Source organism: Hemiscyllium ocellatum, chromosome 14 (genome assembly GCF_020745735.1).
Source record: "Hemiscyllium ocellatum isolate sHemOce1 chromosome 14, sHemOce1.pat.X.cur, whole genome shotgun sequence".
Lineage (NCBI taxonomy): Eukaryota > Metazoa > Chordata > Chondrichthyes > Orectolobiformes > Hemiscylliidae > Hemiscyllium > Hemiscyllium ocellatum.
This window is the reverse complement of record NC_083414.1, coordinates 20,731,106-20,747,288: the sequence shown is the minus strand read 5'-3', so window position 1 is coordinate 20,747,288 and position 16,183 is coordinate 20,731,106. Positions and strand designations below refer to the sequence as shown.

Here is a 16,183-nt window from a genome sequence, read left to right as displayed (position 1 = left end):
TTCTTTCTTTGCAGTTTGTGTAAGTATTGAATTCAAGGCAGCCCTTCGGGCTGTGATCCACTGTAGCTTAGTCATTGAAGGCCTCGCAAAATATGCCATCTCAGTGGCTTTCAGCTGCGTCTCAAGTAGACGCTGCTGTTCCCCCTTTTGTCGTTAGCGGTCTTCCATAGCATAGACAGACTATTAGCCATGCCTGAGTTGATAGCCAAGAACTCCTGAAACTCCCTCAAAAGGTATTTCACAAATTTGGAATCCTTAAGGAGAAAAGGATCCAGACAGCAGTGCCACAAACCAAGCACCTCACTCTTGGCCTTAACCACCAAATATACCGTTGTGTGATCAGAGATAGTAATGTTCCCAATTTTACAACCCATAATCGAATTCAGAAGGGTCGAAGGATCCAAAAAAAATCCTCATGTAACATTTATATGGATTTGAAAAAAAGGTGAAGTCCCTGCTGGGAGGGTGAAGACATCTTCAAATGTCCACCAGTCCCAACTCCTCACATAAGTCAGTCAACTGCTTGACCTGCAAAAAAATAGTTGGGGGGCCACTAGGCATCCTGTCCACTGTTGGATCCAAAAGGCAATTGAATCCCCTCCCCCCAAAAATAATCTGCATGTTCCAAAGGCACTCAGCTTAGAGAAGGCATAAATCAAATATTTGAGGGGATGTGCTGGAGTGCAATAGACATTTAAAATGCCATATTCCTCCCTATGTATCAGGGCTTTAAGAATCACAAACTGCTCTTGCTCATCTTTCACCTGCTCTAATAATGTGAATGGAAGACTTTTCTGGATAAGTATAGCCACTCCCTTATTTTTAGTAGTAAAGGATGAAAAGAATACCCAAACATAATCTCCCTGTTGCAACTTCAGGTGTTCCCCATCATTAAGATGGGTTTCCTGCAACAGGGCAGTTAACCCTTTCCCTTGTAAGGCTAGAAAGCACTTTTTTTCCTTTTAACAGGCGAATGACTTCCCTTGATGTTCCAGATACACCATTTAACAAGCCACTTAGCCATATCCCCTTTCAGAGACCCATGAACCACCAGGAGGGAGAACCCTGCTTGCAATGTGTCGAGCATAAGTAAATGGAGACTCATAGAGTCGCAGAATTGTGTATACAAAAACTATTCTATCGTAACTACAAAAAAAGCTATAAAGAAAACCAACTATAAAACTTTGAATGGAAGACACTCTCCCCTGTCCATAGGGGACATGTACCTCCTGCACATCTCCCTCAGGCCCAGACTTAACCCCAGCCTTAGGCAAAAAAAAGTAAATAAACAAGGAAATGATCCTCAAGTCAACAAAAGAAAAAGTCAGTATAAGCACTCCACCCATCTCCAGTTTCATGTCATCCCTACTTGTGACTAAAAGAGAGAAAGAACAAAAAAAAAGGGAATTCAACAAAGGATGCCCACAGAATTTCCCATAATAAAATCCAGTTATAAAAATATAATAGGAACAACATATTCCAAGATCTGTTTTCTTTAAAAAAAAATTAGGGAAAGAAAAATAAGAGAAAATGGAAAACACTGGGAAAGAAGGAAAAGAGGACGAACATTAATGGTATTCTTCAGACCAATCCGTCTATTTTCAAGTGTCTACAAAGCTCCTAGTTTATATCTTGGCGGATAAAGCCAAGCACCACAAGGTATTTCATGGAATACTGGATACCCCGGTTCTTCAGCCTCTTTTTAATTTCATTTAAGAACTTCCTCTTTCAAATTACAGCTGCTGAGAAATCCTGAAAAAACGTAAGTTTTGACCCCTTGTGCAGCAGTGCCTGTGGATCTTCCCCCAGTGATCTGCAGGCTTCTATCTCTCTTTGCTTGTCCCCTGTACGTGAAGAGGTGCACTAAGACTGGGCTGGGGTACTGTACCGGACCAGACCTGTGCACCACCACCTGATATGCCCTTTCAATATGCAGCCATCCCGATTCAATCTGAAAGCCCAGGAACTGCAACAGCCAGTTTTCAAAGCTGACTGGCTGCCCACCTTCTTCACTCTCCTGAAGCCTGACAATCTGAAGATACGCCCTCTGACTTGAACACGCAAGGCCCGTACTTCCTGCTCTAGTACCTGGATCCATCCTGACAAGGCCTCAATTATCACTTCTGAGGCTGTGGTTCGACCCTCCACCTGCTCTCCAAGGGCTTGCTTCTGCAGCATGGACGCAATGGGTTGGATCTGGGCATGGATCTCCTTGATCGCCGCCTCAACCCTCGCGCTAAGTCTCACCACCACAATTCCTGAGTCCCCGTCTGGTGCCCCAGGGGGGATTCGGGAGGGGCTGCTGCTGCGGCCACAGGCATGCAAAGTGCTGCAGGAGAGTGTCCTCCTTGATGTTTTCTCACTCCTTTTCCTTTTGGCATCCTGCCCACTCCAAATTGTCAACAAATATGTGTTGTTTGTTATTTCAAATTAACAATGTCTCCAAATAAGTTGGCCAGGGTGGAGCACTAGTACATGGGCAAGGTGACAATTTAGTCATTTTGGCCTTGTCACTATCTTTGTGAGTGGGGCAGTTCTGCAGCATACTTTTGGAAATGTGGAACACAGGCTGCAGACATTCCTAGGCAATGTTCAGTCATGCGATCAAACAAAAAAAAAGTTGGCCAGGGATGGTTAAAAAAAAACACCAATATGCCTTGGCTGTTCGGCAGAGCCATCCACGGCAGTTCTACTGAATCACGCCATCTTGTCAAGTCAGGCATTATTTTTAATTTCCACTCTCACTGCTGCAAGCAATGACTTCTATTAGGAGTATAGAGGTCAAGGTGGCTCAATGGTTAGCACTGCTGCCTCAGGGAGCCAGGTTTGAATCCAACCTTGCGTTTGCACATTCTTCTTGTGCCTGCAGTGGTTTCCATCCACAGTCCAAAGCAGTGCAAGTTCAGTGGATTGGCTATGCTAAATTGCCCAGAGCATTCAGGGATGTGTAGGTTGGGTGGATTACTCATGGGAAATGCAGGGTTACAGGGATTAAGTAGGAGTTTGAGTCTGGGTGGGATGCTCTTCAGAGATTGTGACTTGATGGGTTGAATGGCTTGCTTCCACAGTATTGGGATTCTATGATTACGCATTAAAGAGTTCGTTATTTACACATTCACTCTTAACAGCAAATATTGATCAGGGCAGAATTTGATTCAGCTACATGAACTGAATTATCCTGCAAGAAAATATTACTGTGCCATTATATACTTGATTAGTCAAATAATTTACTATTTGTGAAGGTGGAAATATTTAATGTTGATAGAAAATCTGTTTGTAACAGATTTAACAGTGCCAGGATCCTTTACTCAATATAATACAGTAAATAAAATACTAATGAGCAACACCATTGTGTATCAATGCTTAACAAAAATTTGTCACAGTGTAGGTTTGAGACTATTTTATGTTAATACAAAATTCAACTCTTCTCTCAAAGATTTGCTTTTTTTAAATCTTCAGGTAGAATACGTCCTTTCTTTCTTGCCTTGTCTTTTTTCCGTTCTATCTTGGCATGCTTCTTTTGCATTATATTTCTTTTCCTCTTATCTTGACGACGCTGCATCTTTTCAACAACATGTTCTGTTAGCTTTTCCCATTTCTTCTGACGTTGGGATTTGAGTTTTTCTTTTCTCTTTAGTGAAGCTTTCAGCAATTCTTCATTGTCTTTAATTTTCAGGCCTTCAGCTTTGTACAGAATATTGGTCCACTTCATCTTCATTTCAACTTCCTTTGCCTTATTTTCATCTTTAATCTTCAATTCTTCAAGCTTATTCTTTTGGGCTTCCAGTCGAGATAAAAGTTGTTTGTAGTTTTTGCCAGTGAGAGGTGTGATGCCACCTTTAATTTTCTGTTTTTTCTCTTTTCTTTTCATCTTTTTGTCTTTAACTACCTCAGATGGCAAATCCACTTTATTGAAGAGCAACTGATTTTCCGTTTTCTTCGATGGGTCTTTTTTCTCTGTATCTTGAGCCTCTGCTGCAATACTATCTTCCTGGACAATTTTCTGTTCTTTTTTCATTCGCATCTCTTTCCGTTTCTGTTTTTTCTTTTCCCTTTCCCGCTTTCTGTGCAGCCGTTTCTTCTCTAATTCTTCAGGAAGCAAGCCTTTTGGATTGCACTGTCAAAAAACACAAGACATGACACAATTGATGACAGAGTAATGAAAAGGCAGTAAATGAAGATCTTTGTAGTAAATAGCTGGAGAGTTATGTAGACTACATATAAAGTTTGCTTGGAATACAGACAAAAAAACTAGAATTACTCTCAATAAATTGCATGCCACTCCACTTGTCCTATTTACTTATCAAATTACTTGGTATTAATTAGTCTCCTATAAATTTAGGCATTTTCACAATTATAGTCTCCCAGAGTCCAATACAAATTAAAAAAACACTTTCTAACAAAGGTCTCTACACTCAAATATTTTGCCAGGATTTGATTGTTTTTTTTGGGAGGGGGTGAAGACTGTAAAGTTACTATTTAACTGAGACAATTCTAATCTTGACATCTCTGACTGCAAAAGCTTTACATACTGTGAAATAATTACTAGTTTAAACAACAATTCAAAATAGATATTCCATAATCCCATTCTATTTTGGGGCACCAAGAATTGTACTGTCAGATCTTTGAATCTTTTCACATATACTTTAAAATTCAAAAGCACTGGTTACTAAATTCTCCAGGGGAACTGTAAAAATTAAAGTTTAAAAACAGATAAAGTTTGATATTCATTCAATCAATAATATTTCAATCCAAATCCAGTTAAGCTTCTTTCACTGCATTTAGACACAATTTGAATTTCTTTTTCCAAACTAATAGTTACTTAACTTGTATTCATTTCAGTGCTAACTAACTGACTAGGTGTCCCCAATAGCGACTCCAAAGATACCCAGCACACAAAATGTAAGGCATATCAAAATTTACCTGACCACGGCTTTCTTGGATTTTCTCGTGTAGTCTCTGACGAAGAATATTTACTGTTGAAAACGAGCTGGTGTTCACTTCACTGACTGAAAAGCAAGTTTAAAATTATAACATATAAATCATATTCACCAATTACATCTGTACTAAACGTAGATTAGCTACGTAGAAAGAGCTTTAAAACAATATGATAACACAAAAATAATCAGGAGCAGGGATGTCTAGCTGCAAATACAGGGTTAAGAATCACAATACTAGGTTATTTTGGAAGCACTAGCTTTTGGAGTGCTGCTCTTTCATCAGGTAGTTGTGGAGCAGGACTATAAGACACAGAATTTACATCAAAACATTATAGCATCATGCAACTGAAATGAGACATTGAACAAATATTTGTTCAATATCTCATTTCAGTTGCATGGCACTGTAATCTTTTGCTATAAATTCTGTGTCTTATGGTCCTGCTCCACCACAAGCTGCTGAAGGAGCAGTGCTGAAAGCTAGTGCTTCCAAATAAACCTGTTGTTATGTCAATTTTATCTTTGTCCATTCAGTTCAACACCAGCTCCTTCACATCATGCAATAACAGGGGCATTGGTGATACCACAACTACAACTTTGTGAGCAGTTTTGGAAGAATACTCTCACTATAAAGGGAGTGCATCAGAGATTTACTAAACTGATTCCTGGGATGATAAGAATTACATACAAGTTCAGGTTTTTTAAAAAAAATTCAGTTGGGATTATACTTGGGAGTTCAGAAGAATGGAGAGAGATCTCATAGAAACCTGTAGAATTCTAACAGGACTGGACAGGGTAGATGCAGGATGGATTTCCAGTGGTGGGGTCCAGAACCAGAGGTTACAATCTAAGGACACAGGGGAAATCATTTAGGACTGAGGTGAGGAGAAAACCGCTCACCCAGAGAGTGAGGAGCCCATAAAATTCACTACCACAGAAAGCAATCAAGGACAAAATATTTTATGGTTTGAAGGAGAAGTTGGATTTAGCACTTGGTGCTAAAGGGATCAAAGGATTTGGGAGGTGAAAAGTAGGAACAGGCTACATAGTTGGATAAACAGCCATTATCATGATGAATGGCAAAGCAGTCTCAAAAGGCTGAATGGGCTAATCCTGCTCCTGTTTTCTGCATTTATATTTTCGATGTAAAGTGAAAGCATGAGTGTGCTGGGAGCAGATGAGGATGGGGAATAAACAAAGGCATATTTATATAGCATAATAAAACATTCCAAGGTACTTCAAAGAGCAGTATAAATGAAGAAACGACACCAAGATACATAAAGAGGTAATAGTCAGATAACAAAAAACTTGGACAAAGTCAGCACTAAGAGTCCTTATAGAGGAACGTGAGGTGGTGACATGTCGGAAAGGAATTCCAAAGCTTGGGACTTAGGCAATCTAAAGGCGTGGCCACTAATAGCATAGTAATTTTAAATAGGAATATGTAAGATATTAGAATTAGAGGAAAACACAAAAGTTTGTGAGGGATATTACAATTGTAGAGTCATACAACATAGAAACAGATCCTTCAGTCCATATCAATCATAATTCCAGACTAAACCAGTTACAACTGCCTGCACTTAACCAGTACTGGGGCTCTTGCAATGCAGTGGTAATATCCCTATCTCTCAGCTGGAAGGTCAGGATTCACGTTATACCTGCACCAGACAGGTATTGTATTAACGTCTGAAATAGGTTGATTAAAAGTATTTATTATAGACTGCAGGAGGGGCTAGACCTCAGAGGGTTTTCAAAACAAGCACGAGACTTTCAACATCAAAGCTTGCTTTTCTTGGAGCCAATGTGAGTAGGTGAACAGAGGTATTTGGTGAACAAGGCTCACTGAATCAATACACAGGCACTGGATTTTGGATAACGTCCAGTCTACGGAAGGTAAAATGTAAGAGACCAGCCAGGAATATATAGGGAATAATCAAATCTAGAGGTAACAATGATAATTAAGAGTGTAAAAGCATTTAATCTAAATACATAAATTGTGAAAGGAGATTAATTTTACTACCTCAGTGGGGAACAGGGAAACAATACTTATAGCAAGATAGAATTCTCACACCTCTGGTATTTTGCTGGATTTTATCCACTTTCACTCCATTTTGAACAGTATTAGGCTGACCCCCACTCACTGGTTGAAAATGTTTCAGCTCCTTTGGAGTTTCCTTTCTTCTCCTCCTCTTCTTCTTCTTTTTAGGTTGCGTTAGAGCTTCCGAGCCCTCCTTTTTAGAAACTAAAGATACAAACAAAACCACACAACCTGAACAGGACTCGATTTTATTTAATTCACATTTAATAATTAATAGCATCACCTGAATATTTCTACAAGTTAGTCTCCACTCAGTAACTTTTAAATTATCTGCATTTTTTTCTAAGAAACAAACAACCCATTCATCAGTATTTAAAACAAAAGAAAACTGGATCAGAAATTGGCTAGCTGAAAGAAGATAACAGGGTGGTGGTTGATGGAAACTGTTCACCCTGGAGCTCAGTTACCAGTGGTGTGACACAAGGATCTGTTTTGAGGCCAATGCTGTTTGTCATTTTTATACAAATGATTTGGATGTGGGCATTGAAGGATGGGTTAGTAAATTTGGGGATGACACTAAGGTAGGCAGAGTTGTGGATAGTGCCAAAGGATATTGTGGGTTAGAGGGACATAGATAAGATGCAGAGCTGGGCTGAGAACTGGCAAATAGAGTTTAATGTGGAAAAGTGTGAGGTATTTCACTTCGGAAGAAGTAACACGAATGCAGAGTAATGGACTAATGGTAAAATTCTTGGCAGTGTAGATGAATAGAGAGATCTGTGTCAAGGGGCATAAATCCCAGAAAGTTGCCATCCATATTGATAGGGTTGTTAAGGCGGCATATGGTGTGTTGGCATTTATTGTTGGAGGGATTGAGTTTCGGAGCCACAAGGTCATGCTTCAGCTGTACAAGATACTGGTAAGGTCACACCTGGAGTATTGCGTGCAGTTCTGGTCACTGCATTACAGGAAGGATGTGGACGTTTTGGAAAGGGTTCAGAGGAGATTTACCAGGATGTTGCCTGCTATGGAAATAAGGTCTTATGAGGAAAGGCTGAGGGAACTGAGGCTGTTTTCGTTGGAGGGGAGGAGGTTAAGAGGTGACTTAATCGAGATGTGTAAGATAATCAGAGAGTTAGGTAAGGTGGACAGTGAGAGCCTTTTTCATTGGATGGTGAAGGCTAACATGAGGGGACATAGCTTTAAATTGTGGGGGGGGGTGGGAGGTAATAGATTTAGCATAGATATTAGGGGTAGTTTCTTCAATTAGAATAGTAGTGGTGTGGGACAGCCTGTCTGCAACAGTAGTAGACTTGCTGACGTTAAGGATATTTAAATGGGCATCGGATATACATATGGATAATAATGGAATGGTGGAGGTTAGATGGGCAGCAGATTATTTTTGCAGGTTGTTGCAACAGAGGGCCGAAGGGCCTGTACTGCACTATAACATTCTATGTTGTTTCAGTGTGAGACATTGCATCTGGGACTCAACACAAAATGTTAATCTTGATTTATTTACTCCAGCTTTATGCTCTCAGTATTTTCATTACAGAATTTCTAAATGGTTAATTTTTATCAATGTACTTCAGAATTAAACAAACCCTCCTGTTCTCCAGTTTTCAGTGATAACCGTCAACAATTCACCTATTGATTCTGTCCATTAAACAGTTCCTGAATTCACTGTCTGTGCATAATTCTCCTGAAATCTGGAGATTAGCTTGTGAATGATACAAGCTGACTTCACAAGTCAACATCCTCCCAGAATTATAGCTCACAATTTTACTTCCATCATACTCCTATTGTATCCTCAAAACTATAATCAGAATAAGATTTTTTTAATTTTAAAATTCTTTCATGCGATGTCAGAAGGTGCCCATACCTAATTGCTGGAGATGAGCTGGACCATTGCAGAATGTGGGGCACAGGGACACCAATAGTGCAGTTAGAAAGGAAGTTCAAGGAGTTTGTACAGTAGCAGTTAAGGAACAATGATATCATTCCAAGTGATGATTGCACATGGCTTGGAGGAAACCTCCATGCATCTGCTGCCAATTTCCATCTGGACACTGCGTTATGGATTTGGAAAGTATTGTGTGAGGAGGCTAAGTGAGTTGTATTTGTAGATGGTACTTCCAACTATCTTTGCTTTAATTCATCTATTACTGAAAATATTTTACTGTCATTAACACTTCCAGATTCCACAATCCAAAAAGATTAGCCACCAATCTCTAACCCTTACTTCTGCCATGGTTTTATTTATAAAAAAATCTTAAAGTAAGGGAACACTTAGGAAGCAACGATCATAATATGGTAGAGTTCAGTCTGCAGTTTGAAAGAGAGAAGGCAAAATCGGACGTAATGGGGTTATAGTTAAATAAAAGGTAATTACGAGGGCATGAGAGAGGAACTGACGAAAATAGACTGGAAGCAGAGCCTAGCGGGGAAGACAGTAGAGCAAAAATGGCAGGAGTTTGTGGGTATAATTGAGGACACTGTACAGAGGTTCATCCCCAAGAAAGATTATCCGGGGAGAGATTAGACAGCCATGGCTGACAAAGTCAGTCAGGAAATGTATTAAAGAAAAAAGTGGCCAAGAGCAGTGGGAAATTAGAAGATTGGGAAAGCTACAAAAACAAACAGAGGATAACAAAGAGAGAAATAAGGAAGGAGAGGATCAAATATGAAAGTAGGCGAGCCAGTAATATTAGAAATGATAGTAAAAGTTTCTTTCAATACATAAGAAACAAACAACAGGCAAAAGTAGACATTGGGCCACTTCAAACTGATGCTGGAAGCCTAGTGGTGGGAGATAAGGAAATTGCAGGAGAACTTAACAAGTACTTTGTGTCAGTCTTCACAGTGAAAGACATGAGTAATATCCCAACAATTAAAGGGAGTCGGGGGTTGAGTTGAGTATGGTTGCCATTACAAGAGAGAAAGTGCTAGAAAAGTTAAAAGGTCTTAAAATTGATAAATATCCTAGCCCCGATGGGATACGGGGCGGCACGGTGGCACAGTGGTTAGCACTGCTGCCTCACAGCGCCAGGGACCTGGGTTCAATTCCCACCTCAGGCGACTGACTGTGTGGAGTTTGCACGTTCTCCCCGTGTCTGCGTGGGTTTCCTCCGGGTGCTCCGGTTTCCTCCCACAGTCCAAAGATGTGCGGGTCAGGTGAATTGGCCATGCTAAATTGCCCGTAGTGTTAGGTAAGGGGTATATGTAGGGGTATGGGTGGGTTGCGCTTCGGCGGGTCGGTGTGGACTTGTTGGGCCGAAGGGCCTGTTTCCACACTGTAAGTAATCTAATCTAATCTGATACATCCTAGACTTCTGAGGGAGGTGGCTGAGGAATTAGCGGAGGCATTGGTTGAGATCTTTCAAAAGTCACTGGGATCAGGGAAAGTCCCGGATGATTGGAAGATCGCTGTTGTAACTCCCTTGTTCAAGAAAGGATCAAGACAAAAGATGGAAAATTATAGGCCAATTAGCCTAACCTCGGTTGTTGGTAAAATTCTAGAATCCATCATTAAGGATGAGGTTTCTAAATTCTTGGAAGAGCAGAGTCGGATTAGAACAAGTCAACATGGATTTAGTAAGGGGAGGTCGTGTCTAACAAACCTGCTGGAATTCTTTGAAGAGGTGACAAGTAGGTTAGACCAGGGAAACCCAGTGGATGTGGTCTATCTAGACTTCCAAAAGGCCTTTGATAAGGTGCCACACGGGAGGCTGCTGAGCAAGGTGAGGGCCCATGGTGTTTGAGGTGAGCTACTGGTATGGATTGAGGATTGACTGTCTGACAGAAAGCAGAGAGTTGGGATAAAAGGTTCTTTTTCGGAATGGCAGCCAGTGACAAGCGGTGTCCCGCAGGGTTCAGTGTTGGGGCCGCAGCTGTTCGCGTTATATATTAACGATCTGGATGAAGGGATTGGGGCGTTCTAGCGAAGTTTGCCGATGATACAAAGTTTGGTGGACAGGCAGGTAGTACTGAGGAATGGGGAGGCTGCAGAAGGATCTAGACAGTTTGGGAGAGTGGTCCAGGAAATGGCTGATGGAATTCAATGTGAGTAAACGTGAGGTCTTGCACTTTGGAAAAAAGAATACAAGCATAGACTACTTTCTAAACGGTGAGAAAATTCGTAAAGCCAAAGTACAAAGGGATCTGGGAGTGCTAGTCGAGGATTCTCTAAAGGTAAACATGCAGGTTGAGTCTGTGATTAAGAAAGCAAATGCAATGTTGTCATTTATCTCAAGAGGGTTGGAATATAAAAGCGCCATTGTGCTACTGAGACTTTATAAAGCTCTGGTTAGGCCCCATTTGGAGTACTGTGTCTAGTTTTGGTCCCCACACCTCAGGAAGGACATACTGGCACTGGAGCGTGTCCAGCGGAGATTCACACGGATGATCCCTGGAATGGTAGGTCTAACATATGAGGAATGGCTGAGGATCCTGGGATTGTATTCATTGGAATTTAGAAGATTAAAGGGAGATGTACTAGAAACTTACAAGATAATACATGGCTTGGAAAGGGTGGACGCTAGGAAATTGTTTCCGTGAGGTGTGGAGACTAGGACCCATGGACGCAGCCTTAGAATTAGAGGGGGTAAATTCAGAACAGAAATGCGGAGACATTTCTTCAGCCAGAGAGTGGTGGGCCTGTGGATTTCATTGCCGCAGAGTGCAGTGGAGGCCGGGACGCTAAATGTCTTCAAGGCAGAGATTGATAAATTGTTGATGTCACAAGGAATTAAGGGCTACGGGGAGAGTGCGGGTCAGTGGAGCTGAAATGCCCATCAGCCACGATTGAATGGCGGAGTGGACTCGATGGGCCGAATGGCCTTACTTCCACTCCTATGTCTTATGGTCTAATCCCAATTTACCTTTTGTTTCTGTATTTACAAAATGTGAATGTGCAAATTACTGTGGATGCTGGAGTAACTAGTAAATGCTGGATACGGTCAAGTAGCATCTACGAAAGGGAAATAGTTAACTTTTAAAGTCATTGACCTCTTGGATTTATTCTTTGACAGATGCTACATTGCTACATTGTATGGTTTAATTCAGAATTTTACATCTGTCATACTGTTCAGCTAAGTGCAATGGGTCTAATTTAGCATCATCCTCACCTGTTAAATTGTGTCCTGCAAATATCTCCTGCAGTGGCTTAAACTAGTCCCTCCTACTTGCACTTAGCCCATATTCTTCCAAACATTTCTTCTTAATGTACTTATCCAAATTTCTTTCAAACATTGTAAATGTACTCCTACTTACCAGTTCCTCTGGAAATTCAGTCCACATACAAACCACTGTGTAAAAATGTTGCAACCCCCCTTCTTCTTTAAATCTTTCTCTCACTTTCAAAACATAACCCATAGTCTTTAAATCCCCAAACGTACAGAAAAGACATCTTATCTATACTCATGATTTAATAAATCCTCTATAAGGTGTGGGATATAGGTAAAGTAGTGTTATTTCTGCAATCATAATTACTTATGCAAGATAAGTGCACTCACACCAATGTATAATTGTTTCAACCTAAGAGCTGAGTCAACAAGAATGAAAACTATGTGGAGGAAATATATAATTGTTTCTGTATTAGCTAAAATGTGAATGCAAGAATGAAATGTGCCTGCTAACAATGGTAGACAAGATAAGGTACTGTGAGGATGTAGGCTAAGCCAGAGATGCTTGTGCAAGCAGTAGTCATAAGCATTTGTTTCCCACTTTTGCAAAAACACACCCCAATTAAAAGGTCATAAGAATCAATATGGTTAGGGAAAGGGAGGAAATCGCACATGTGGAGGAAGTAGATAATCATGAAGAAGGGTATACCTAACAATGGGCCACAGCAGGATATGGTGAAATGGCTGAGTAAAACTTGTACTTTGTTATGCACAAGGCCGGATACGGCAAGAGATAAACAATAGTAATGGGCACCAGGTTTGGAGTAGTGAATCCTATATAAGATATGTACTTGCTAAACTCGGTGCATCTATTTTAGGCACCACACTTGGAAGCGTATAGTAAACCTACTGATTGCTTCAGATCTTATCTCGGACTGAAATTATTGAAGTGAGTGAGCTTTGTTTCTCACAAAGGTCACCCTTCAACCTCCGAGGCTCCAGGTGAAAGAAGTCCCAGCCTCTCCTAACTCAAACCTTCCATTCTTGGCAACATCGTGGTAAATCTCTTCTGAACCCTGAACAGCTTAATAATATCCTTCCAATAACAGGGGGCCAGAATCGGACACATTATTCCAGAAAAGGCTTGACTAATATTCTGTGCAGTGTCAACGTGACAGCCCAATTCCTCCACTCAAAAGGTGAGAGCAATGAAGATAAGCATGCTAAACGCCTTCTTAACCACCCTGTCTACGTGTGACGCAAATAATTATATTCATGAACCCATAAGTGTCTCTGCTCTAGAGAGTTCCACAATATTAGTTCCTTTTACAATGCCTGACTTTTTGAACATTGCTACCAGGACTGCTTTCGCCCCATGTCATTCGTTAATCAGGAGCCAGAAAAATCCCTCTCAATATTACGATTTGTATTGCGTTCCTTACCCAGCTTTCGTTTACGCGGCTCCTGATCCTGAGATGCGCACACTTTGCTTCCCAAACTCTGAAAATACTGGTCTTTTGCAGCGAGACTGGGATCAGCCATTTCTGACCCAGATCTGTTTCCCAATGAAAGTGGGTTAAGTACAGATACGGTGGAAGACTAAGCGTTTGGAGAGCAGCAGATTAAAAACAGTAACGACTACTTCTCGTCGAAAAGTATTGATGAACCAGTTAATTAAGATTAGGCTCAATCCCGTTTTAAAACTTCACTCGCACGCTCCCATGTGTGCCTTCGACGTCATCATTCTGCAGCCAGCTTCGCTCACTGGCGCATTGTGATTGCGTCAGACACTGCCCATAACCCTGTCCTAGTGGCTGAAGTGAGGTATTGCAGAATGTCAAGGACAAGAGTTGTTGAAGGGGCTTCCCTCTCCTCAAGCTTCTCCATTCACTTCACTCCAAGTCTGATGACCACTGTGCCCTCTGATTAGCAGCACAGGCAAGCATGCCACTTATTAGCGACGACAAATTAAAAAGAATAATAAAGCAAAGAACTGCTGAAAATCTGATACCAAAACCAGAAATTGCTGGAGGAACTCAACAGCAATTGGCAGCATTTTTGGAGAGAAAGCAGAGTCAATGTTTCTGATCCAGTGACCCTTCTTCAAAAGTTAAAAAGAATGATCGATTTTAATTTTATGCCACGTGATAAAAATGAGACTAAACTTTCAATAGTTAGTACACAAGATTTGCAAATACCATATAGTTAGAACTGAGAGGTCGCAGTGATCAGGGAACTTTGAAAACACCAGAGACTGCTTTCAATATACAAGAAAAAGTTAGAGATAGTATGAAATTGAATAGGCTGATTTTCCTTTCAGCCTTTTCTGCCAACATAAAGATCATGGTCAATTTAGCAATATAATTTGATATACCCATTTATGCATCATATTCTGTATCTTCTCTTATTAGCTATAATCTATCAATCTAAGGTTTTAATTTACAGGTAGTTGATTTAGCACTAATTACTGTTCACTGAACAGATTTTAAGCTTTGAAGAAAGATTTACATGATGTACCTTTTTGACCACAGAATGATTCAAAGTGATTTACAACCAATGAAAATCTTTTTACGTGTAGCCAGTTTTGTACCGTAAAAAAGCCTTTCTGTGTAATTTACCCTGAAAGATCTGGATTTAATTTTAGATTATGCTCCCAAATCATAGATTTCCAAATGAACAGAAATTGTTTCTTGCTATCTGCTCAGTTTGTTCCCCTTAATAGCTTGAAAGCATTGAGTGGATCAATCCTTAAATAATACCCTATTCTGTGTAATCCCACCTCCAGCTGTCCTACACTGCACTCTTAATGTCAGAGGGAAAAAAAACTTTTAAGGTAAGTTCAAGAACTGCTCACAGTACTCCAGGTCTGATCTAGCCAGGGCTTTATTTGTCGACCTTAACTTGTACTCCCTTCTCTTATACTCCTCTTGATATAAAGGCCAGCAATATACAAGAAATATACAAGCTTTTTTCATTACTTTGTGCAGCTGTTCATTTCAGTTGAAATTTTGAGTCCACTCCAGAATAGAGAAAAGTAAAATGCAAAACAATGAATACTGTTTACACATAGAGTCGTAGAGTCATAGAGATGTACAGCATGGAAACAGACCCTTCGGTCCAACCCGTCCATGCCGACCACACATCCCAACCCAATCTAGTCCCACCTGCCAGCACCTGGCCCATATCCCTCCAAACCCATCCTATTCATATACCCATCCAAATGCCACTTAAATATTGCAATTGTACCAACCTCCACGACATCCTCTAGCAACTCATTCCATACACGTACCACCCTCTGCGTGAAAACGTTGCCCCTTTAGGTCTCTTTTATATCTTTTCCCTCTCACCCTAAACCTATGCCCTCTAGTTCTGGACTTCCCGTGGAAAAGACTTTGTCTATTTATCCTATCTATGCCCCTCATATTTTTGTAAACCTCTATAAGGTTACCCCTCAGCCTCCGACGCTCCAGGGAAAACAGCTCCAGCCTGTTCAGCCTCTCCCTGTAGCTCAGATCCTCCAACTCTGGCAACATCCTTGTAAATCTTTTCTGAACCCTTTCAAGTTTCACAACATCTTTCCGATAGGAAGAAGACCAGGATTGCTCGCAATGTTCCAACAGTGGCCTAACCAATGTCCTGTACAGCCGCAACATGACCCCCCCAATTCCTGTGTTCAATACTCTGACCAATAAAGGAAAGCATACCAAACGCCTTCTTCACTATCCTATCATCCTGCGACTCCACTTTCAAGGAGCTATGAACCTGCACTCCAAGGTCTCTTTGTTCAGCAACACTCCCTAGGACCTTACCATTAAGTGTATAAGTCCTGCTAAGGTTTGCTTTCCCAAAATGCAGCACCTTGCATTTATCTGAATTAAACTCCATCTGCCACTTCTCAGCCCATTGGCCCATCTGATCCAGATCCTGTTGTAATCTGAGGTAACCCTCTTCACTGTCCACTATACCTCCAATTTTAGTGTCATCTGCAAACTTACTAACTGTACCTCTAATGCTCGCATCCAAATCACTTATGTAAATGACAAAAAGTAGAGGGCTCAGCACCGATCCTTGTGGCCCTCCACTGG

At 40.9% G+C, this 16,183-nt stretch overlaps 1 protein-coding gene across 1 annotated transcript; it reads right to left on the bottom strand.

Annotated features, from left to right (window-relative positions):
• Window positions 1-3,385: 3,385 nt before the first annotated feature.
• Window positions 3,386-13,843, bottom strand: surf6 (surfeit 6). The gene is made up of 4 exons (XM_060835127.1): window positions 13,541-13,843; window positions 7,009-7,179; window positions 4,924-5,009; window positions 3,386-4,117 (listed from the first exon to the last, which is right to left on the bottom strand). Exons 1-4 carry the CDS (start codon window positions 13,638-13,640, stop codon window positions 3,431-3,433), a joined length of 1,044 nt encoding a protein of 347 aa, XP_060691110.1. The 5' UTR covers window positions 13,641-13,843; the 3' UTR covers window positions 3,386-3,430.
• Between the last annotated feature and the right edge of the window lie 2,340 nt (window positions 13,844-16,183).

What these genes read in the sequence shown, in the direction of transcription:
- surf6 (XM_060835127.1), bottom strand. Translation starts at nt 13,640, where the DNA reads ATGGCTGATCCCAGTCTCGCTGCAAAAGACCAGTATTTTCAGAGTTTG. An exon ending in AATCCAGCAAAATACCAGAG is followed by an intron (nt 5,010 to 7,008) that starts GTGTGAGAATTC and finishes CTTGCTTTTCAG; the next exon opens with TCAGTGAAGTGAACACCAGC. An exon ending in TCCAAGAAAGCCGTGGTCAG is followed by an intron (nt 4,118 to 4,923) that starts GTAAATTTTGAT and finishes GTTTTTTGACAG; the next exon opens with TGCAATCCAAAAGGCTTGCT.